Consider the following 23,219-nt stretch of genomic DNA (forward strand, 5'->3'; position numbering starts at 1 on the left):
AAAGGAAGCAATAACGTATCACAAACACCCAGGTGAAAGTGCTCATGCAAGTACCATGAGAAAAATATTGCAGTAAGAAGACCACACTGGTGTTGCTGCAGGAACTACATTTTTTATGGTGATTATTCAAGAGTGCTGCTTGCTTTAGCCATTAAAGACACCAAGACTAGGTGTTATCTGTGGCAGCCTAGCCTAATTTCTATTCATTCTGCTAACCTGACAGATGTGCTACAATATTTTGTTTGTTCAGCACTGTTTTCATGTTGTGTGCTGTTAAAACACTTTCCACTTTCTCCACCCACTGTGCTGCAGTTTACTGTCTAGGGTACATTTATAGCTAAAGCTCAGAAAATCACTATTCTGTTTCTGATGTCTTGGCTTTTCTTTACTTTCCTCAGACACCACCTGTAGTTGCCTGAAACAGGGGCCAAAGGGTTGTGTTACCTCTCACAAACCCTTGAGAGATCACTCTGTTGTTGCTATCATATATTTCTGCTTCACTCACATACAAGAGTACCAGAAATGTGGCCCTTCCACAATACATAGAAAGAGGAACTTTGGCACAAGTTTGTAACACATTCTGTGTGTATCTGGTACACACAAGACATCAAAACTATTAGAAAATTCCGGGTATGGAGTATATTCGTGTCCATTGTCTGAAACTGAGGGTACTTCCAAACTGTCTTTATTTTTAGGTAGGCTTCTGTCCATACAGAAAATTCAGGTTACAAAATTAAAGCAGGTTTGGAGTTCCTGTGCCCATTTTACCATTACATCTTTGACTTCTTCATCTTTTAGGTGCCAATTTAATAATAAATTATACATTTTAGACAGTTTATTATTATAATTTGAGAGGAGTTCTTTATCTAGTTCATAAATTATCTTGTCAACCCCATTTTCCATTTTACCTTGTTTAAAAATTCTGTTGAGTTGATGATACTGCAGCCAACTTAACACCGATATGTTTTAATGTGTCATAGTCCTTTAGTCTTAGTTCTTCTAATACTGTACTTTTGAGATAAGGAAAGTGACATGTTCCAGTACCAACCCAGTAGGGTAGCCTAGTAAATCTGGGGTTCCCATCTTATTTCTATCTCTCTCTGTTGCCACCACCCACTAATGTGTCGTCTAGGGCAAGGGGTGTGAGATTCTTACACCCTGACTCAGTATAAGGCATATTCCTATGTTCTGAGTTACCTCATGGGAATGAAAGAATATTAATCTCATGAGGTCCCCTAAGAGGACCTTTTATTCAACCATTTGTCTTGTTCTGTGGCAATCCAAGATGGCTCGGAAGAAATGGGATGTGGGGTGTGTGGGATAAATGGGTAGGAGAAGCTTAGCATAAATGACCATGCCTTGGTGTTGTAACTGGTTGCATTGCAAAGAAAGAGGAAACTCACGGTAATAAGTCAAGTTAAGAAATCACTGAGAGTAGCCGAAAGAAAATGCCTTATAAGGTACTAGGAAGGTTTCTGGGTGACCTGGAATCACGAGGAAAATGGAGAACAATTAGAAAACTATTGTGCATGCTGAAAAAGGTTATGAATATTGATCAAACCACCCCTGGTGGAGCTAGAGCTAATCAGCATGATCATGGGATGTATGTAATGGAGGAGGTACATATCAAGGGGGAAATATGAAATAGGTGGACTGGGAAGTCTGTAAACTGCAGTCTCCTAACCAATAGGAGAATGTAAGAGGGAAATTTGAACAGACTGCTGTATAGGGTATAAAGTACCTTTAATGTAAACAGGATGGGGCCCTCCCTCTTTACAGCATGAACTGGGGAGTTGCACATGTAGTGCTGTCTCGGGAATAAACAACGTTTGGTTTTGCCTGATCAGTCTGTCAGACTCCTTCTTCTCACATAGCAATATTGATTCCCTCTGGGGAAGATCCCTGGGGCAAATTTGTCCAACAGGGAGTGGGGGGGGGGAACGGGATGACAAGGACTAAAATTCTGAGGCAGGGAGGAAGCTTCCTTTCTGACCTCTGAACGGACACGGCTCAGGCACCCAATAAAAACAAACAGCATGATTGCCCTTCATATATTTGGCCTATTCCACAGCCAAGTGAGGTCCTTCGATGGGTGGGGATAGAGTTAAAAAGCCCAAGCAGGGACTGCAATTCTCTCTCGGCAACCTGACAGCCAGTGCCTGGAAGTGCTATTATTAGAAGGCTGATAAAATTTGAGGCTGACAGTTGTCCTGCCCCTTTGGGAAGAAATCACAGCGAGGGAAGGAGGGCAGCGGCCCTTGTCCTGACTGTGATCCCAGCGGCCTAATTCCCTGCTCTCTTTTTTTGACTGGGTGCTTCACTTTACTGCTAACAAGGAACATTAAACTGTCAGGAGACGTACCCTCCCAGCAGAACCGGTAAGTTGCTGTGGGGCTTTCATAGCTTCTTGCTACGTTTGGTCTTGCTGGGTCATTGTGTGGTGTCAACAACTGCCACCGCCACCCTGCCTGCGGAGGCCTAGCTGCATTCCTGACATTTGAGACAAGCTGCAAGGGGGGCGAGAAAGGGGACTGTGTAAGGGAAGAGGCATCTTCCCTCGCGGCCTGAAATGGAGCAGGTATTTTTGTTGCAGATCACACATCTCCCCTGTATGGAGAAGCCTCAGAAAACAAGTGCTGCCTCTCTAGACTCTGCCCTAACAACCCAAGAGCAGGATCCCAGGGGTGCCATTTCAGATTGCTGTGGGGTGGGGGACAAAGTGCGGTGGTAAGGCTTATAGGTCCACTCGGAAAATTAAATTGCAAAATTTAAAAAAAAACACTCTAGCCCTACTTTATTCTGAGCTGCAATCTTAGTTGGGGGGGGGGGGAAGAGTCCCACTAAACACAACTGGAGTTACTTCTGAGTAGACATAGGGCTGCCACGTTAAGAGCATTTGTTGTGATTACTTTTTATACTTCATAATAGCTATTACTTATGTGAACATTCAGGCTTAAAAAAAAACAAGCAAAAGGATTTTGCTTTTAGAAGGCATATTAAATGCATATGCATATTCCACTAATCAGGGACCATTGGCTTAGGGCTGGATGTGATGACCCTCACTTCCCGTTCTGTGTGTGTACCTGTGTGTATCTTTGGATCCACATGGCCCTGGATCGCTCTCCCCAAGTTTTGCCAAGTGGGGTGGAGGCAGGCAGACTGCTGGGGCCTGTGAACCCGGGGTATTAACACAGACTCTCCAGGCGCCCCTATTTTCCAGGGACGTCCCTGATTTAGAGAACCCAGCCCAGATTCTGATTTGGTCCTGGAATGTCTCACTTTTCCTTAGGATGTCCCTGTTTTCATTGGAGAAATGTTGGAGGGTATGGAGTTATCCGACCCCCCAAGCTGTCCGAAGGCAATCCTGTATAGGGAAGTTTTTTTTTTAATGTTTGCTGTTTTGTTTTTATATACATATTTTCGGAAGAGAGGCCTGGGGTTTAAAGTCATGTGGAATCAAATGTTTGATCTCAATTGCTTGGGGTGGTGCGTCGTGGAAAGGAAACCTCTCATACTTCATGTTCTCAGTCACCCCACCCTTTCTGAACCCCCCTTTTTGTAGCTTGGCAGATGGGTTGCTCAATGTGCCTCTGTCTTTTAGTACGTTCTGATCCTCCTAATCCCACCCTCCCCATTCCAGCGTGTTCCCACAGCAACTATGGCAAGTGGTATGGATTCAGATGGTGAGCAGGTGGTGCCTGATGGAGAAGGCCCGGATGTGAAAGCCGTGCAGGCCCACTATCTTCGCAGTCCCTCTCCTAGCCGGTGAGTCTTTTGCCAAGTACTGTAGGCCTCTATATCCCTCTGATCACACGGAACAAACTCCAGCCATTTTCTAGCCTTCCCCCTTCCTTTTTTAAAATTACCTTACGCTAACCCTGTGCATTATCCAAACCCTGAGCAAGGCAGAATTTAAAGGGTTCTTTCTTATTTCTTTTAGAAGCCAGGGTGGAGAGCTCATGCATTATTCAGCTAATCTAATTCGGTCAGCTGAGGTTTTCCAAAAATTCAAGTGTTATTGGGGGAAAGCATTATCAAAGTTAAGTGAGGCAGCACAGAGGAAACAGAGCCCACCCAAGCTGCCATCATTTGCATCAGTCTTTTCACAGTTCTTTGATTTGGTTGGATTCAAGCGTTTGATTCAGTTGATTGTACAAATTTGGAATCTTATGTGAAGCAGGATTTCTGGGTCTTGCATAGAGACATGCCCAGTAATCCCAGTTAGAAAGCAATAGTCAGCCCCTATCTATTTTTGAGGTTTTCTTTATCCAGCATGTTTTAGTCTGCAAGAGAGAGCCTTCTTCAATGCCCCAAACCAGTGTGATCTTGCCTTTTTCTCATTCAAAGGCATCGCTCAGTAGATTTTGACCCAGTGTGTGGCAACTGTTGGGGGGGGGAGTGAATTCCATGCTAGGGATCATTAAGAAAGGAATTAAAAATACAGTTGTTGATACCATAATGCTGTTTTGCAAAGCTATGGCGTGTCCGCACTTGAAATACTGTGTGCTGTTCTGGTCGCCTCACCTCAAAAAGGATATTGTAGAGCCATCAAAGGTTCAGAAAAGAGCAACCAAAGTGGTTAAGGGAGTTTGAGCAAGTCCTCTAGTTGGAAAGGTGCAACATTTCTCTGAGAAAGGAAGCAAGGAGGCAGTGAGCAAAAGCATGGTCCAGTCTATATGAGCGTCTCAGTAGAGCCTATTAATGAACATTTGTACACTTAAAGATGTAGTCGCAAGTAACCCTCACCCCATGCATTCACTGAACATGTAAAAGGGGCTCCTGTTTTCTGGCGTGTTCTTGGTTCCATTCCTTAGGGATATTAAAGGATAAATCAGGCTCTGTAGGCTGTTTCATTCTTTGTTTTATCTGTTTCTGTTCCCATGGCCGATGATGAGACTGAGTGCTGCTAGCCAAACCATCTGCCTTTCCTGCAGCTTAGATACACTTGGCCAAGTTCAGTTTTTTCTTTGCATATGGCTCATTTGCATGTACATTGTTAATATGCCCTAAACCTACTTGCAATTGCTTTAAAAACATGTTCCACAATGTTTTGAATATGTCCGTGAGCGCATTCACTTGTGCTCTAGATGTTATTGGGGTGATCTGTGCTTTCTCTTTACCACGCTGCTAGATTATTCTTTGGGGAGGAGCAAAAGGGGGAAAGCCCACCCTCTCTCTTAGAGACACACAAATCTATTTTGTGATTAAACAGCTTAATAGTTAAATTCTATTCATATCTACTCAGATTGTTGTTTTCAATGGAATTTACTCTCAGCCAGTTAAATATGCCTAAATCAGGGATGGGGAAAGTTTGGTCTTCTAGCTGTTGCTGGATTCCAACTTCCATCATTCCCGACCATTGATTATGATGACTGACACTGATGGGTGGAGAGTCCAATAAAATCTGAAGGGCTATATATCCCCTAAATTATTGTGCCTGATTTTCAACATGTGTTTTATTTTTCCTCCTGTAAAATATTGGAGGAATTCATGGTTTAAGCAACTCAAAATGCTTTTAACTAACTTTTTTTTTGTCAGCAGAGAGAGGCTTTTTATACCAGCCTGCTGCTCTTCACTATGGATCCAGCAGGCTTCAATAGAGATGGAATGGCTCTCTGTGTGTTCCTTCACTTGCTCCAATACAACAGAGCTTCCAAACCCAAAATTCCTGTTCTTATAGTTGCTATATTTTCCCTGCCACTGGCTGTGTACACCATACCTCTAAAGTTCGTTTGAGCCACATTCTTTCCTTCCAAAAATTCTGGGCACCAGTTTGTTAAGGGTTTCTGGGAATTGTTACTCTGTGAGGGGTAGACTACAGTGCCCAGAATGTGCTTTGATGTGCTTTAAAGATACACAGGCGTTAAAGGCTTCATGCTTTCTACAAATGGCATGTCAAATAGGAATTTGCCAGAGGTAGTTTTCATATCCTTAGCTTGTAGAACAACCTTTTCCAACCTGGTGCCCTTCAGATGTTTTGGTCTACAACTCCCATCAGTGCCAACCGGCTTGATCATTGCAGAACGACCGCTTGGTAGCTTCCTTCACACTTCCATGAGCAGAAAGCTAATTGGATTCTCTGCATCAACACCTCAAACAGGTGGCTTTGAAGGTAGCACTATCAGTGGAGCAAAACATTGTCTCTGCTTCAGTTTCAGCATACTCAAGAAGGCAAGGGATCTCTTAAAAGTATGAGTGCTACTTGTATGTTTGCTTGTAATGCTGGTAGAACAACACCTTGCAGTCCCTTAATTACAGATCTTAGTTTAAGTTGAGGAGGCGTAACGCAAACTGACATCCTCTGGTGCTATAAAGGAAAAAAACATCTTTGTGCTGCAGGGTATATTGTAGAGGATGGTGTGTCTAGATTCTAAGGGTGAAATTCAACATTGCACTATGTTGATTGTTCTGCCAGGGCAAGCTTTAGAACAATCAGGTGCTGTTCTGAGGGTTCTCTTGACCATTCCTAGCCAATTTGGGGGGGGGCACAGAAGGAGGAGGGGGAACCCTGTTGCACAAACTGAAGTCCTAATGCTGGCTTCTGCTGCTGGGATGCATGAGTTGAATTCTGCCCTAAGTAATCGATTTCTAGGCAAAATGGCAGCCTTAACTTTAAAAGGGCTGAAAGGGGGATGGGGCAAAAACTTTGTTTACCTTTGACAGAGGCAAAGAAAGGGCAATGCTCACACTTGCTACATAAACACCAGAGCTCCATTCCTGCTCTTTCCTCAGCCAGTCCCTCCAGCTTAATATGCATTAGCTAAAGCCCCAGCTCTCTAGTGCTTTGTGCACTTGACCCCTAGACATCACAGGCTTCTCCCGGCCTTCTCCACTGCCACTGCCTTGGGAAGCTGGCTGCCCATATAACGTTTCATGGTCGGTTGCTATGGAGACCAATTTTGATTAATGCAGCTGTCAGGCAACCCTCTGTTTACAACAGTCAGAGACATCTGGATTATCATCCACCCTCTTGTGGATGAAAAAGAAACATCTTCCTCTTCTGCAAAAAGAGACACAGGACTCCGTAACTTTACCACAGTGGTAACAAGAGTGTCACTAGAGGGCAGGAGGATTCTTGGCCTAATGCTTGGCCATTGCTCCTTCCTCTATGCTCCTCTTTATCTCCAGGGGAGAGATGTTGGGCTGATGAATCCCAGAGTCAAAGGGAGACAGCAATGCATCATTTGCCTCTGAGCTGCTTTTGAGCTGATATCAGGTTCAACAAGTTCCTTGTCCCCGCCTGCATTACTGTACATCAAAGAATATTACAAGCATTATATCACAAAATTGGTGTATCACTACAGTATCTACTATGAGAGCATTCTTGCTCTTCATTTTGGAATAGGGAATGGGAGACAGTAGATTAGTTTAATACTAACATTTTTTTGTTTTTGCTGGGAAATGCTCCCCCCCACACACACACTCATTACTCCAGTTTACAAATGTTCTTCCATATGGTAAAATCAACATACAACAAAGGGAAATGTAGTGTTAGTTTTCTGTTGATTAATTTTATGTTATAATATCTTAATTCAGCACGTTTGGGAAGAGGAACACATTGATGAGGATGAATAATAAAAGAAGCATTATGGAGAAATGTAAACTTGTCTTGACATTTTTTAAATTGCTTGTGTGTACGCAAACACGGGCTATCTCCCAGCGTCACCCCCTTCCTGTTCTGCTGTACAGTCTCCCCTCACCCTCAGGCTGCTCTGTTTTGAAATAGTTGTGGAGGCTGTCAAAGGTGAGTCAAACAACTTGTAGAAGCTTGCCTCACATCGTTGTCATTTATTAACAGATATTCGGTGTTATCGGATACAGACACTGAGAGCATCTTCATGGAGCCCATCCATCTGTCATCTGCTGTGGCTGCTAAACAGATCATCAACGAAGGTAGGAGGCAGAAATAAAAGGCAATGAAGACAATGGGTTTATGAGTAAGGGGAGGCTGGTGAGTAGGTGCCCTCATTTTTGAACAGAGGAATAGACTAGATGATTTCTGGTTCCTCCCTCTCAACTCAATTACCGTATCTTATCTTATAATATTATAATAATAATTAATAATAATAATAATAATAAAATTTCTTTATAGCTCAGGGCGGCTGACATCAACAAGATCACAACAAAATGTAAAAGAAAGAAAAACAATCGATTAAAATGCAGATTAAAATACAATCCAGATTTGAATTTTTTTTTTTAAAAAAAATGCAGCCTCCTTTTAAAATGGCCCAAATTAAAACTATAAGGGAGGAAAAACATAGTGGTCAGACTGAGTCCAGCCCAAAGTCCAGGCAGAACAGCTCCATCTTGCAGGCCCTGCAGAAGGATGTCAAATCCCGCAGGGCCCTGGTCTCCTGTGAGAGAGCGTTCCACCAAGTTGCGGCCAATACTAAAAAGGCCCTGGCCCTAGTTGAGGCCAATCTAGCCACTTTACGGCTCGGGATCTCCAAAATATTGTTATTTGTGGAACTTAAGGTCCTCCGCGGGGCATACCAGGAGAGGCGGTCCCGTAGGTACAAGGGTCCCAAGCCGCATCTGGAGACCATATATAGAACCTCTGCTGATTAAGGTTACTTCCATAATCACAGTGTACTTTTTAATTGCTGTCTTTGTGCACTCACTTTTTACAGAGATTGCATATGACATCATCATCATTACCACGCCTTTTTCCCTGACAGGGACTCAATCACAGATATCAGTACTGATCACTATTGCATTCCTGTGTTTTCCTGTATTGTTCTCATATCTTTATTAATATATTTTGGGTAGCATTGTTTAATTTAAAGCATTTGCCATTCCAGCCTATTTAGCGTGCGAACTGGCAAAGTGTCACTGAAGCTTCGCTGGGCTACTGTCCCTTGAATCAGAAGGTTTCTTCATCTTTGCCTCTAAATGCTTCCTATTTAGCGGGGTGATTGCCCCTTAATTAGTCAACTCCCGTTCAACTGGGGAGAGAGGACTTTAATGACTGGTTCTAATACAAAAAGAATAATGAATAGAGATCAATAATTAAAGCTTTCTACCATGGGTTATAGGAGCCAGCTAGTTAAGAGGCAATGCATTAGTAATGCTACTGCCAAACTGAACAAGAAGCAATCAGAGGCAAAAGACGCAAGGATAAACCTTCCGAGTACAGTTGCTGAGGACCTTTGCTGAACAGCCCTTACTTCCAAGTTAAATATTGCAGAAGAACCCTGGCCATGGGATTGGGTATTGTTGGATAATTTAATGCTATACCAAGTAGCACGTGGATTTACCATTTAAATTCTATTTGATGAATTCTACTCATTGTTATAATCAAGTGCCTTAACAAGGCTGAATGGCCTTGTATGAAAGCTACTCTAGTACCAAACAATCCCTCTTGATATGACTCTCTTTTACATTTTGCTAAACAAGACTCTAAGGGTTTTTCTTTTGAATTCAGTGGTGGTGCATCACAGTGCACTCTGCAACTGTAGATGAAGTGTTTGCCCTAAAAGCTAGCCAGGCTACTTTCTGCCTTCCATTCATTGTTGGAATGAGATTCTACTTAACTCTCTATTGAAATACTCTAATACAGTAGAATGCTATGATACAGTATTTTATTTGTTCTATAACATTTGTATACCCATGTGACTGAGTTCTCTGGGCAGTTTACAGACTATTAAAAATACAAACTAAAGTTCAACATTTGCATGGCACTAAAACCAGTGATCTGGTCTATGGGGTCACTAAGAGTCGGACACGACTGAACGACTAAACAACAACAACAAAACCAGTGATGAATAAATAAATAAACACCAATGTGGCAGCTAAAACAATGTGAAACCAGCAAAGGGAATAACTTGGCGAAAAGTTCTAAAAGCACAAAACAGGTGTCTCCATTATAATTAAAAGGTCTGGGAGAAAAAAATATATATTCAACTGGTACCTAAAATACCATAGCATGGCATTAGGTGAGCCTCTTGTGGGAAGACATTCCATACAGGAGGCAAAGTCACAGAAAATCCCTTTCCTTGGTCACCACTTGTCTCACTTCATTAGGTGGGAGAATTTGGAGAAAGGTCTCAAATGAAGATCACAAGACTTAGGCTTACCAAGATCCCATCAATATGATTTCAATATTCAATAGTCCATCAAGATTATAGCTTGAGCATTGATGTGCACATAGCTTAGATCAAGGGCCCAGGCACTTTGAGAAGATCCATACCATGCCTTTAAAACACATTCAATTCACATTTAAAGCACAAGGCTTTCCACCAGAGAATCCTAAGAACTGTAGTTTCACCCTCCCAGAGCTACAATTCCCAGCACCCCAAAGAAATGACAGTTCCCAGGATTCTTTGGGAGGAGCCACATGCTTTAAATGTGCACTGAATGTGCTTTAAATGAGTGGTGTGAATCTTCCCTTTGTTGAACAGTCATTGAGAAGCATGTCAAAGGTAAACAGGTGCAATTTTGAAAATGTAAATGATGTTTAATTCCAGAGCTGAAGACAAAGGAGGTGAAAGCAGATTCTGGGTGTCCAGGGATGCTCGAATCTGCAGAGCAGCTACTGGTGGAAGACTTGTACAATCGGGTTAAGGAAAAGATAGATGATACCAGCTTGTTCAACACACCATGTGTCATGGATTTGCAGAGGGCACTTGTGAAAGACCGTCTTGAGTCTCCAAAGGATGCCATTGATGAAGTCTGGCCAAATGTCTTCATAGCAGAAAAGTGAGTAGGAAGACTGTTTCTCTTTGATTATCATCCCTAGAGTCGGACTTCTCACACTTTATTGGAGAAGAAGATCAATCCTAGGTGAAAAATTAAAATCTTTCAAATGTCCGCAAGAAACCCATACCAAGATAAACTTATGTTAAGAACACAATTGTAAAGGAAGAAACTGTTATAGGGTGAATATTATAGCCTGATCTCCTGCCTGTGTTCATGTGAATGACACAATGCATTCTTGATTTGGATGCAGTCAAGGAGATTGTACATACACCAGCGGTGGGAGATCAAAACCCCCTAAACCAAATTAATGAGGAAAGTCACTTTCTTAGTCAACTAGTTGACGCTGTTTCTATTGCATTAGGGAATTGGCATCTCACATAATTGCTGGAATCTGAAAGTTTAAATTGGACAAGTGAAGATTCCTTTCCCTCCATCAGGCCAGAATTGTACCTTGCAACCAAGGTGCAGCTGCCACCGAAACAGGCAATCTGATGTCTCTTCCTTCTATCACCTTCATAACATTTAGTTATGCAGAACTTGTAACATGGCATTATGACTTTTCACTTTCTTTTTCCACCTAATTGGCTGCCATTTGCTGGGGTGGAAAAAATTATAATGTGATGGCATCACACCATGCATTTTGCATTATTAAACGATGCCAGAGGAAAATGCACAGCCATTACTTTCAGAGGTCAAAAGGTGTTGACCATATTATGTAGTTCCAGCCTTCACTTGCCATGCCCTGATTCTCTCTGATTCATGGTATGAATAAAGCCTGCTTTAAGAAGAAGACCAGCCAATGTACAAATAACAGCTGCTGTCAACGCTGTTTTAAACAAAAGAGCATGAATTATAAATAAGGCCTTCTAATTTCTGAGCCATTTTTGTTCATAAAAAAGCTTTTCCCCCAATGGTTGCTTGTCACAGTTTCCAAATGTCAAATCACAGTGATTATCACACAATTTGGTATGTGAGTCTTTTAACATTTGCAGCCATCATATTTCCTTAACCCAGTTATTTCAAAATCCCAGTTCATATTGGAACAAAGGCCTTATGAGATACCTTGATGGTGTTGCACTGGGAGAATCATTTATGTGCCTTGCAGATGATTTGCTCCCTGCATTTGCCACAGTGCCCAGGGCAACAATAGTAAACATTTTATCAGGGGGGCATTTATGACCCCAGTGATGAAGTGCAGCAACTTTCTAAATACCCTAACTGGTTGGTGGCTCAGCTACCCAGAAGGCAATCTCATTCCAAATGAGCATGTCCACTCATTACAGTCAGCAAGAGAGGCTCTCCTGTATGACCAATCAATGGTGGGGGCATGACTTGGTGAAACATTGGCGGCGGCTGCTATAGTGATCCCACCTAAATTATGTAACTTCCTTCCTCAAGAGGTCTGTTTATTTCCCTTTCTCTTGACTATCCATTGCCTGGTTATGACATATATTATTTGATCTGCCAGGCTAATGAACTTTTAGCAGACTGACCCTTTTTTAGCCGGTTTTATATCCTGATCCTGGCTCTTTGTTTTATTATTGTATTGCTGATGTTTCCTTAATTGATTTCGTAAGTGTTCTTTAAATGTGTTGTTAGCCACCCAGAGTAATGTGGCTACACTAGAAAGGTGAGGTATAAAGCTGCCTAATATAAAACATCGTTATGAGACTTCCAGAGATTTGTCATGTTGGCCTGGTACATGTGACACTGTAAGCCAAAGTATAACTGGCACTGCAAAGATCCACCCGGCGCCCCCCCCCCCCGGTTACCCAGTTCCTGGCGCACAGGAGGGTGGAGCTGGCCAGCTGCCTCAGAGCCGCCCACAGCAGAAGAGCAGCGCTCCGACTGACGGGCGGGCTCTTCTCCGGACTCAACTCTCGGGCCCCAGACTCTTGGCCTGGCGCCCCTCAGAGCCCAGAGCCCAGGTGCCCCGCACCCCTAGCACTTATGGGTAAGATGGTCCTGATGTTTACATTGAGCAATGGTTTGTCTTAGCATTGCATGCAAATGTGGCCATTGTAACCTTTTGTGTTCGACCAGATAGTTAACACACGTTGTGAACATGCTCGGCACTTACAATACTATTTTAATCACCTGTGGGGTAGATCATTCATATTGCCAGTCTGTACAATCTTCCAGAGTTCCTCATCAACTCAACCCGTTTTTCTATTGCTGGCTCTTAGGCTAGTTTTCAAATACTCAAGAAAGTAGACAGAATCTAACCTCTCTTCTTTTGTCTTGAAGGAGTGTTGCAGTGAATAAAGGTCGCCTAAAGAGACTAGGAATTACTCATGTGCTTAATGGTGCTCATGGCACTGGTGTGTATACAGGACCAGACTTCTACAACGGCATGAACATCCAGTATTTAGGCATTGAGGTGGATGATTTCCCAGATATGGACATCTCTAAACATTTCCGTGAGGCTGCAGAGTTCCTTGATGAAGCTCTACTAACCTACAGAGGTATGTAGGGCAAACTGCACAACTTCTCAATTTCAGCTTCTCTTGGTTCATTATCATTTTAGAAGTAGTTATTAGGGCCCCTCGTGTACACTAATGAAGTTCCTTCTACTCTTCAGACTGTGTTTTTAATGTTTCTACCATGGCAATGTTAACCATTTAGAAAGATTAAAATAAATAAGCACATTGGGTTGAAGCCAACGTAAATCATCTCAGAGTGGACTCGTTGAAAGCAACATACATGACTAACTTAAGTCCATTTTAAAGTTTCTCCTCTGCATATGGTTACCACCTTTATAATTTATATACATATGATAATGGAAAACATGTTTAATATGGTGCAGGGCAAACTCTTCCCCAGGTTTTGGAGCATTGTTGTTGTTCTATGGATTTGCACCAAGCTTCACACCAGTGGTTTATCAACATTAGTGAATATAAATTGGGGGAAGATGCAGGAGTGGCCTGTGTGGTGGGAACCATGGTACCAACACTGGTGTCACTTAACTCAGAGTAAACCAGGGTGAGCTCAATAAGAATTGCTTAGGATTAGAATAGATTGCAGCATATATTCCCCCATTTGCTGCTATGCTTAAAATGTTTTGAGATTTTGGTGATGAAATATATAAATTATTTATTTAACTTAATTTAACATGTTCCCAGTTTAGGTATTAATGATACATTAAATCAAGACTAATGATGGCAGAACCCACCCACCCCCACCAACTATTTATTTGATCCAGAAACTGTTTCAGAAATAGACTATTGCATACTTTCCAAATCCGGTGTCCTCCAGATGCTGTTAAACGACAGTTCCCAGTATTACTCTGGCAGCAGTTAACCACCTGTATAATTTTACTTCTAGGAAAAGTCTTGGTCAGCAGTGAAATGGGAATCAGCCGCTCAGCAGTGCTGGTAGCTGCTTATCTGATGATTTTTCATCATATGACAATCTTAGAAGCCTTGATGACTATACGCAAGAAGCGCGCCATATATCCCAATGATGGCTTCCTGAAACAGCTCCGGGAGCTCAATGAAAAGCTATTGGAGGAACGGGAAGAAGAAGAAGGTGAAGAAGATTCTGATAATGACACAACCAGTAGCCAGAGTTCTGTTGTCAGAGCTGGAAGCTCTTCCTTGATGTCTGGGAGAGAAGATTCTGGGAGTATCATGGGAGCCAAAGTCCACTCTATCATGGTGGAAGAAGAAGACACAACAAGCCTCCTGGGAAGTGTAATGAGTACCTCCTCTATGGGAAAATCGAGCTTGGTTTCCAAGCAGCCTACTCTTATCAGTGAAGAAGAGGAGGAACAACTCTATGAAGAATGGAGGAAGAAGCAAGGCTTGCCTGCAAAGGAACTTTCAAACAAGGATGGAGAAAGCAAACCCTCAGACCTTACATTTCAGGTACAGGAGGAATCTGAGGCGGATAGGAGTTGGATGATCCAAGAGTGGCAGTCCAAAAATGAAAAGTACCAAATGGAAAACTACTTGTTTCCCAAGGAGGAGGATGGGGGTTCTAGAATGGGAGAAAGACCATGCTCTGTAAATGATGTAAGTGAAACAGAAAGTGTGAGTAGCCAAGAGATCAGAATCTTGAAACAACAGCTAGAAGCAAGTGGCATCAACAGAATGAGGAGAGGGCGAACAGATTCCATGTCTACAGAAAACAGCTGGGATATGTGGAATGAGAGGATGATGGAGATAGAGAAGGAAGCTTCTCGGAAATCTCATTCCAAAAATAAATGTGGTCATGAGAATCCAAGGCCTGACAATGGAACAAATGGGAGGGATATGGATGAGGAAAGTATATTATCTGATACTAGCTCATTTTATAATTTCTGTCAAAAGAACAAAGACAAGCTGACTGCCTTAGAAAGGTGGAAAATCAAGAGAATTCAGTTTGGATTTCACAAAAGAGACTCAGAGGCCTCTGAGAAATCAAAGGATGAAGATGGCAGCCAACAAAATAAAGAGGCTATGGAAGAGGAGAAGAACTTGTCAGATATCAACCTGACAGCTTACCAAGCCTGGAAGGCTAAACATCAGAAGAAGGTAGGCAATGAGAATAAGGATGATATTGTGGAGCTTGCTAAAGGTGAAGATTCTGCTTCTTCCAGAAGAAAGCAGAGGCGAATGGAGTTACTTGAACACTCAAAGAAAGTTCTGGAAGAAAGTCAGTCTCTCTGCAGCTGGGAGGCAGAGAGTACAATGAGTGGAAGCATCCCTTTGTCGGCCTTTTTGCCATCAACAGCTTCTGTAAATGGTGTACAGGATTCTGCCTCAGTATTGAGCATGCAGACCAATCGCTCATCTTTCTCTCAGGCTAGAGGCGGTAGTGGGGCAATGTCAAACCATTCAGTAGCTACAGGTGTTCCCAGCCTTCCTGTTGGCCCAGAAGACACTATATCTATAGCCAGTATTCAGAACTGGATTGCCAATGTTGTTAGTGAAACTATTGCTCAGAAACAAAATGAGATCCTAATGTTGTCCCGCCCATCATCGGTATTAGCTTCAAGTGTTAAATCAGTTGATCGTGCTAGACCTTTAGATGATGACAAGGCATCTCTGCTTAGTGCACAAAGTGGCTTATCACTACCTAGTTCACTATTTCACCAGCAGGGCAACCAATATGCTGACACTCAGTCCATGCTGTCTTGCAACACCTCAATGAGTGGAAGGACAGGAGGATCCCGCTCAAGCAGGAAAGTGACACAAACAAGCAAGCCTCTTTACAGCCTCTTTGCTGATGAGGTTGACTTGAAGAAACTTAACAGAAAGGAAAGGGAGATGCAAACAGAGATGAGAGAGAAAATGTCAGATTACCAGACTGAGAAACTTATCAGTGACAATAAACGTAGCACTTTATTTAAGAAGAAAAAGATCAAGGATGAGGATGAGAAGGCAGAAAATTATGCAGAAAATGTAATTGGTGGCCTTAGGTACCCTTCAGAAGCTCATAACGACAGGAGTGACACAGCATCTGCTTTCTCAGGCCAGTTTGCCAGAGCAGGTGCTATAAGGTCGGAGGTAGAAAAGAATGTAAGTAAGTGGCTCAGTGGCTTGAAAACAGAAGAAAAGTCCTCATACCAGGACTGCTCTGATGGTAGTGAAGAAAAATACAGGAGATCATCATTCAGAGAGGTGGACACTGAGGCTTCTAGCTATAATTTTTGCAGATCTCAAAGAGAAGAAATTGATCGCTCTTCAACCTTTCAGTGCAAAGATGACTTGCAGAGAACCTCCTCACGATTTTCCTCTGCCTCTGCACAAGAAGATAAGGCAGCTCACACATTTACACGGTCCAAATTCAGTGAGACAAGTTCCAGAGAAGAAAGTCCAGAGCCATATTTTTTCAGGAGGACACCAGAACCATCCTGCAGCTCAGAATCCCCTGAACCGCCCACCAGGAGTCGGATCAGGTCGCATCGCTTGGAAGAACGCGAGGAGGAGTCCAGTTCAGACATGTCTGAGTTTGGAGCCAAGAGAAAGTTCACTCAGAGCTTTTCAAAGTCTGAGGAGAATGCAGAGAAAGAAGAAAAGACAGAAGAAAGAAAAGAGTGTTATGCATCAAGGCAGTTATTCAGACACAGGCAAAGCATGCGCAGGGAGGAGGAGGAAGAAATGGATGATGATGCCATAATTGCTGCCTGGAGAAATCGGCAAGAAGAAACTACGGCGAAGCTCCGTCGAAGGAGAGAGGAGCGGAGTGATAGAGAACAAAGTCATGCCAACTCCATGTCTCCCCCTCCCATTTGAAAGAAAGCTTCCACAGTGCCTATGAGAAACCAAGACTAAAATGTCCCTCAGTTTCATTAACCTCCATTGCATTTCCTATCAACCTTCCCAGAACAGAACACTGCTTTAATCCTACAGGTATTCTTTTATCTTTAATTCTCAACATGAGATGAAGATACTAATGACAGTGGCTCTTCCCAAGAAAAAGGGATTGTGTCAATAGTCAATTATTGGTGTACAAAAATGCATCAAGTGGTTTTTGAGACAATTTCTTTAACAAAACAGTAAACATAATTAACAATAATCAAAAGAAACAACAGAGGCTCAGCTAATTCTGCTTCAGATATTCATTTGATTCTGTTTACTGCAATCATTGAAGAGTCACTCTGGGTTTTTTTCTTTCTTTCCACTTCATCATGATTAGAATTGGAACAAAAATCAGCAGCTTTTGCCACCAGTTTGAAAATGTAGCTGCTCTTACAGCATATATGCCCTGTTCCCTTGTGGATAGTACAATTGAACTTATATTATTCCTTTCCTTCTAAATCCCAAAGCACAGAGCCTTTTCTTTCTCTTGTGTTTATCAATAGATGGGAAACTACTGAGAGAATAAATGCAATATTTGTTCCCATGACAACTTGTAACTGAGCAAAATATCAATCATTGGTCACATGGGGAGATCTTGTTTAAAGATTTTAATTTCGTTTGCTATAAAGGAGACAACACTAGATAGAACAAATTACCTTTGGAACAAAACATCAGGCCCAGCCTTAGAAAACATATGCTACAGTGGTGATTATCCCTTTTAAATGTAAATCCAGGCTATATATTGGTGTGTGCACATTAAAGGGAAGAGAGACGCATCTGTCTGTTTGCTATGGGTCATAGAATCATAGAATTGTAGCACTGGAAGGGACCCCAAGGGTCATCTAGTCCAACCCCTTGCAATGCAGGAATCTCAGCTAAAGCGTCCATGACAGTTGGTCATTCAACCTCTGTTTAAAAACCTCCAAGGAAGGAGAGTCCACAACCTCAGGAAGGAGTCCATTCCACTGTCAAACAGCTTTTACTGTCAGAAGGTTTCTCCTGATGTTTAGTCAGAATCTCCTTTCTTGTTACTTGAAGCCATTGGTTTGGGCCCTACCTTCTGTAGCAGAAGGGAAAAAGCTTGTTTCATCTCCCATGTGACAGGCCTTGAGATATTTGACGATGACTATCATATCCTCTCAGTCTCCTCTTTTCTAGGCTAAACATACCCAACTCCCTCAACCATTCCTCATAAAGCTTGGTTTCCAGATCCTTGGTCATCTTGGTCGCCCTTCTCTGCACACATTCCAACTTGTCAACATCCTTCTTAAATTGTGTCGCACAGAACAGGACACAGTATTCCAGGTTTGGTTTGACCAAGGCAGAATAGAGCAGTACTATCACTGCCTTTGATCAGGACACTATACTTCTCTTGATGTAGCCTAGAGTGGCGTTAGCTTTTTCCTGCCTGCTGCATCACACTATTGACTCATGTTAACCTTGTGGTTTACTAAGACCCCTAGATTCTTTTCACATGTACTACTGGCAAGCCAGGTGTCCCCCATCTTATATATGTCAGCAAGGCAGTGGAGGAATTTGTTGGACCTTACTTTCTTGGCAGAGTTTGAGTTCTAACAGATATCAGGGTAGTTGAAGTCTCCCATGACTACTAGCTCTATCCTTTTAGAATATTTGGTCATCTGCTCTAGGAAGGATGAACTGCAAGAATTTCCTGAAAGGGAACAGGCCAAAGCAGGTCAAGTGATAAGGGCAGCCTCCCAAAATACTTCACTGCAGTGAGTGCTGCTTCTTAGGTCTGACCAACAAAGGAACTCAGTTTGCTGCCACTCCCTGCCATAAATTCACCCCACCCAACCTATTCTTTGTCCAGAATGTCCTTCTACTTCATCTTGCTCCTCAGACCTTCTCACTACCCTGCATAAATCAAGAGCAGCCAGACCTGACACCATCTTCAGCTTCTTCTCTACATCCATAAGCATGAGGTGGTAACAAAGTGGCAGAGGCCTGAGGTGATAGAATTGACTACATCATTTCAAATGTTGGGAGAGGAAGAGAGAAATATTTTTGAAAGCTCCTCTACATTAATATTGCACTGCAATCAGAAAACTGATGTGCTATGGGGTGGTATGTGCAGGAAGCTTGCTACATGGGAAAGCAATAAAAAAATAGCATACCCCATCAGCAACCTAACATAGGGCAGTCCAGGGCAGATTCAGATTGGGGGGGGAGGGCTTTTGGCAACGTGGCCTCCCCAGGCCCCTGACTGTGGGCTTACCTGGCCACAGCAGGTGACTGTGGGCCTCCATTTAACATTCTGCACTATGCTCCTGACATAGCATTGTTCTGGGACATCGTGGGAAATGGGAAGTGCTGGTTTGTCAATCAGGCAGGCTGGGCCAGCCTAGGAGGAATCCCTGCCAGAGTGCTAGGGCACCAGCTTTTGGCATCAGGCCTGGTGTCATCCACAATTACCTCAGGATTCTACTGCATGTGTAGACTAGACCTGAAATCCCAAGTCCAAACCACCTTTGCTTTCCCCAGATAAAAATGACACTCCTTCCCACCACCTATTTCTATCTAACCAGTGTTTTGAGTTGGTTTCAGGTAATTATGACTGTCCATCATTTTTAAAATGAGAGGCTTGTTTTTAGACAAAAGGATGTTTGATTCTTTTTAAATGGGAAAAGTTGATTCAGCTGCATCTGCCTTTTTCACGTGCTCTCACCTCCCTCTGCTCTCTTTGGAAACAAGGTTTAAGTCCATCTACTTTCATATTTTCAAACAAAACTCATGAAAGGGCCATAAATACCATGACTCGTTAAAATGAAAGCTGTTTTCTCTTCCTCCCATGAGACTCCTTCCTGCGAGAATGGTAGAGAGAGTTCAATTCTTTGAAGAATTCTTCTTCTGTTCAACTAGCTGCAACTGAAAGCTCTCTTCTGGGCTTTGTTCCTAGCATCATCTTGACCAGGCTTTGCCATAGCTCTTCTTTTTCTCTCTGTTGCTTCTGCAAGTGTGAAGGAGGATCAGCACTGGATAAGGAAAATGGCTTCGTTTGCACATTCTCAGAAAGCTTTTCCAGGGGGTGGGGGAGAGAGTGCCATATATGAAAGGCTTCCTCCCCTCTAATATAGAAAGTTGAAATTGTTATACCTTCTTTAGCATGCCAGAGGCACAAAATGAAGGTTAACAAACTCTGGGACAGCCAACTAAAAGAGATGACAATCAAGATCAAGAGATGACATTTATTCCTGTCCATAATTGGAGATTGGCTCTGATAACCTCCCCTCTCGCCTGGGTCATTCCAGGGATAAATCTTTGCAGGACCAGGGCCAGGTATTAGAGATGGCAAAGCTTGCATTTTAACTTACCTAATTCACAGTTTCCAAAACAATGCATGAATTGATCCTTTGAAATCTGCAACTCTCCAAACTTTCCAGTGCAACCAATTGGCCCCAACCAATGTGCATAAAAAAGGGGAAGGTGTACATAAAATGGTGAACATACAAAATGCATTATTTTGGGGAAAGGTTTGTGCAAAATGTGTATATTTTTCAAAATTGCATACAAAAATGTGTTTATTGGGAGAAATGTACACTAAAATGCCGACAAATTTCATGAAGATTTTTTAACCAATTTTTTGAAACTGGTGCAGAGATGTGGCAAACTCAACATAAGATTAGAGAAATGAGAAACTCAGAGAATCTGAAAATGACAGATTTGTTCATCCCTACCAAAGACAGGTGGGATCATGCCCAAATCTATATAACTGCAAATATTATTGCACAGGTCTGTGGTTGATAGTGTCACAGTTGCTGGTGGTGAAGTCTTAAATGAATTCATTTTACCTGGTAAAGATCAAATAAAACATGGGGTAGGGATGGAACTTTCCTGATCTGGAGGACCTATGTGAATGGGCAGTAGTGGGCAGTACTTATTTGCAGCACCCTCAAAAAGGAGCTAGAGTTCTGGGCAGCAAAAAAAAACCTTTTACCCACCAAAACATGTCTATTTGCATCAAAATAACAGACTGTCAACAAGCCTGAAGAATCTTCCAGTAACTTTATGGGAAAGCTACTCATTCATTGAACAAATCCAAGGAGAGTGATTTTCTCCAACCATTATATCAGCCCAATGATTAGTCTTTAAGGAATCAACTGATTGTAGCCCATGCTTCCTGTTTGCCTTATAAAAACCTCATTATCCAGTAACTGGGGATCTCTCCCCACCCCCACCCCCAAAGCAATAACTACTTGAAACCAAGATGAAGGTTAAAAGGCCTCACCTTTTTTGCCAGGATGAAACCTTAGTTCTCGCAACAAGCAGATGAGACCTTGGGGGAGAGGTTGCATCAGGTACAATTTGCTCCCATGCCAGTCACTTGAAACAAAGAGGCAGGCTAGGGTAGAATAGGCAGCAGAGCTGATAGAAGTTGATCTTGAGTGAGGGATGGGGAACTTGTAGCCCTTCAGGTGTTAGACCCCAACTTCTATCAGCTTAGGCAATGTAGCCAATGGTCTAATAACATCTGAAGAGTCACAGGTTCCCCATCCCTCAGGATCTGCTTCAAAGACTCTGCTGTCTGTTCTGCCCTTGTGTGTCATCCAACAGGTGCAATGAGACAGGGTCTTTTAGGTACTGGTGCTGAAACACTGGAAAATTATCCTTAGGGAGATCTGCCAGGCATCTCTCTCCTTGTTAAGTATCTATTAGGATGCTTTGCTTTACAGATTTGCTTGGGAGTAAGACATCATAAAGGGGACCCAGGTGGCGCTGTGGTTAAACCACTGAGCCTAGGGCTTGCTGATCAGAAGGTCGGCGGTTCGAATCCCTGTGACGGGGTGAGCTCCCATTGCTTGGTCCCAGCTCCTGCCAACCTAGCAGTTCGAAAGCACGTCAAAGTGCAAGTAGATAAATAGGAACCGCTACAGCGGGAAGGTAAACGGCGTTTCCATGTGCTGCTCTGGTTTGCCAGAAGCAGCTTTGTCATGCTGGCCACATGACCTGGAAGCTATACGCCGGCTCCCTCGGCCAATAATGCGAGATGAGCGCGCAACCCCAGAGTCGGTCACGACTGGACCTAATGGTCAGGGGTACCTTTACCTTTACCTTTTAAGACATCATAAACACATTCGGCCTTGCTTCTAAGCAGACAGCCTTAGGACTGCTGAACTCTTTTTAATTGCTGCATTCTACTGTTTTTCATGTCAGCTGTTTTAATATCTGCCTTTTAATATTGCTTTATTTGATGCATTTTTGTTAATTTTGAATGCAGCTTTGAGTGTTTTAAAAAACAATAGAAGGGGAGTAAAAACATTAGAAGGGGAGTAAAATAACCAATCGTAAGTACAAGGCTTTTTATTTCTTCTGCTGAAGTCTGACTTTGACTTAAATACTCTTTTTTTGCTATTCTGACTGTCTATCTGCTGTATATTTATTGTCCTTTTTAATTGTAGTCTTGCTAATATTTTGTTTCTATTTGTCTGCACTAAAACGACATTCCTCATGATGCAGGAATGCCCTTTCATTACAGTTTAGAAAACAAGTAGCATGTAAAAACATCAACAAATTAATCAGATCAACAAGTAACTAATATTTATTTATTGTACGCTATAAAACAGAGCATAGTTTAAACTGGCTTGAGTGTGATTTTGGTGGAGAAATGCCGCAAAGGATTACAGAGAAAACAGCCTGTTTTCACAGCACTGTATGCCTTTCTCCAGCTGTTTAACGTATTTTCAAAGCATTTGAAAAACAGCTTGAAGAGAGTCCGAAAGCACTAGCCACAGAAAGTAGCCAAGTTCAAGGTTTTTAGTGCAGCTGCTAGCAGCAAAAATAGGGCTTCCCAGAAATGTTTCATGCAGCACCAATTTTGTTTGGGCAAAATTTCAGTGTCAAAATGCATGACAAGGGGCCATGTCAACACTTTGGGAAATGGAGCAGGTTTTTTTTTAAAAAAAAAAATTCCACCAAGCTTTCTAAATAGTACCCAGTGGTCACACCACATATCCCTATTGGTTTCAATGGCACTACAGAATACAAGGGATTTTATCCCTCTGTTTGTCAGAGCCAGGACTTGAACTTCTTTGTCTGCAACCACAGACTGTGACTCAACCTTTGCTTTATCCCACACTGGAGTATTATCATTGACACCATCAAAATTATTTATTTATTTAATATACCTCTATCCCACTTTTGAGGGCATGACCCTGAAGACACTTGCACCTCCACAGATAATAGAATTATCTCCCAACGGCATACCTGACCCTTCAGGAG

General features: G+C 42.5%; 1 protein-coding gene across 1 annotated transcript; it reads left to right on the plus strand.

The window, feature by feature from the left end:
• Positions 1 to 2,174: 2,174 nt before the first annotated feature.
• On the plus strand, positions 2,175 to 22,893 carry STYXL2 (serine/threonine/tyrosine interacting like 2). The gene is made up of 6 exons (XM_035114945.2): positions 2,175 to 2,378; positions 3,641 to 3,765; positions 7,799 to 7,893; positions 10,467 to 10,698; positions 12,946 to 13,163; positions 14,023 to 22,893. The coding sequence occupies exons 2-6, from the start codon at positions 3,659 to 3,661 to the stop codon at positions 16,914 to 16,916; spliced, it is 3,546 nt and encodes a 1,181-aa protein (XP_034970836.2). The 5' UTR covers positions 2,175 to 2,378; positions 3,641 to 3,658; the 3' UTR covers positions 16,917 to 22,893.
• Positions 22,894 to 23,219: the final 326 nt, after the last annotated feature.

This window comes from Zootoca vivipara, chromosome 4 (genome assembly GCF_963506605.1).
Source record: "Zootoca vivipara chromosome 4, rZooViv1.1, whole genome shotgun sequence".
NCBI lineage: Eukaryota > Metazoa > Chordata > Lepidosauria > Squamata > Lacertidae > Zootoca > Zootoca vivipara.

Coding starts and splice junctions, on each gene's coding strand:
- STYXL2 (XM_035114945.2), top strand. CDS start 3,659: ATGGCAAGTGGTATGGATTCAGATGGTGAGCAGGTGGTGCCTGATGGA. Junction 10,699..12,945: donor AATGTCTTCATAGCAGAAAA/GTGAGTAGGAAG, acceptor TTTGTCTTGAAG/GAGTGTTGCAGTGAATAAAG. Junction 13,164..14,022: donor AGCTCTACTAACCTACAGAG/GTATGTAGGGCA, acceptor TTTTACTTCTAG/GAAAAGTCTTGGTCAGCAGT.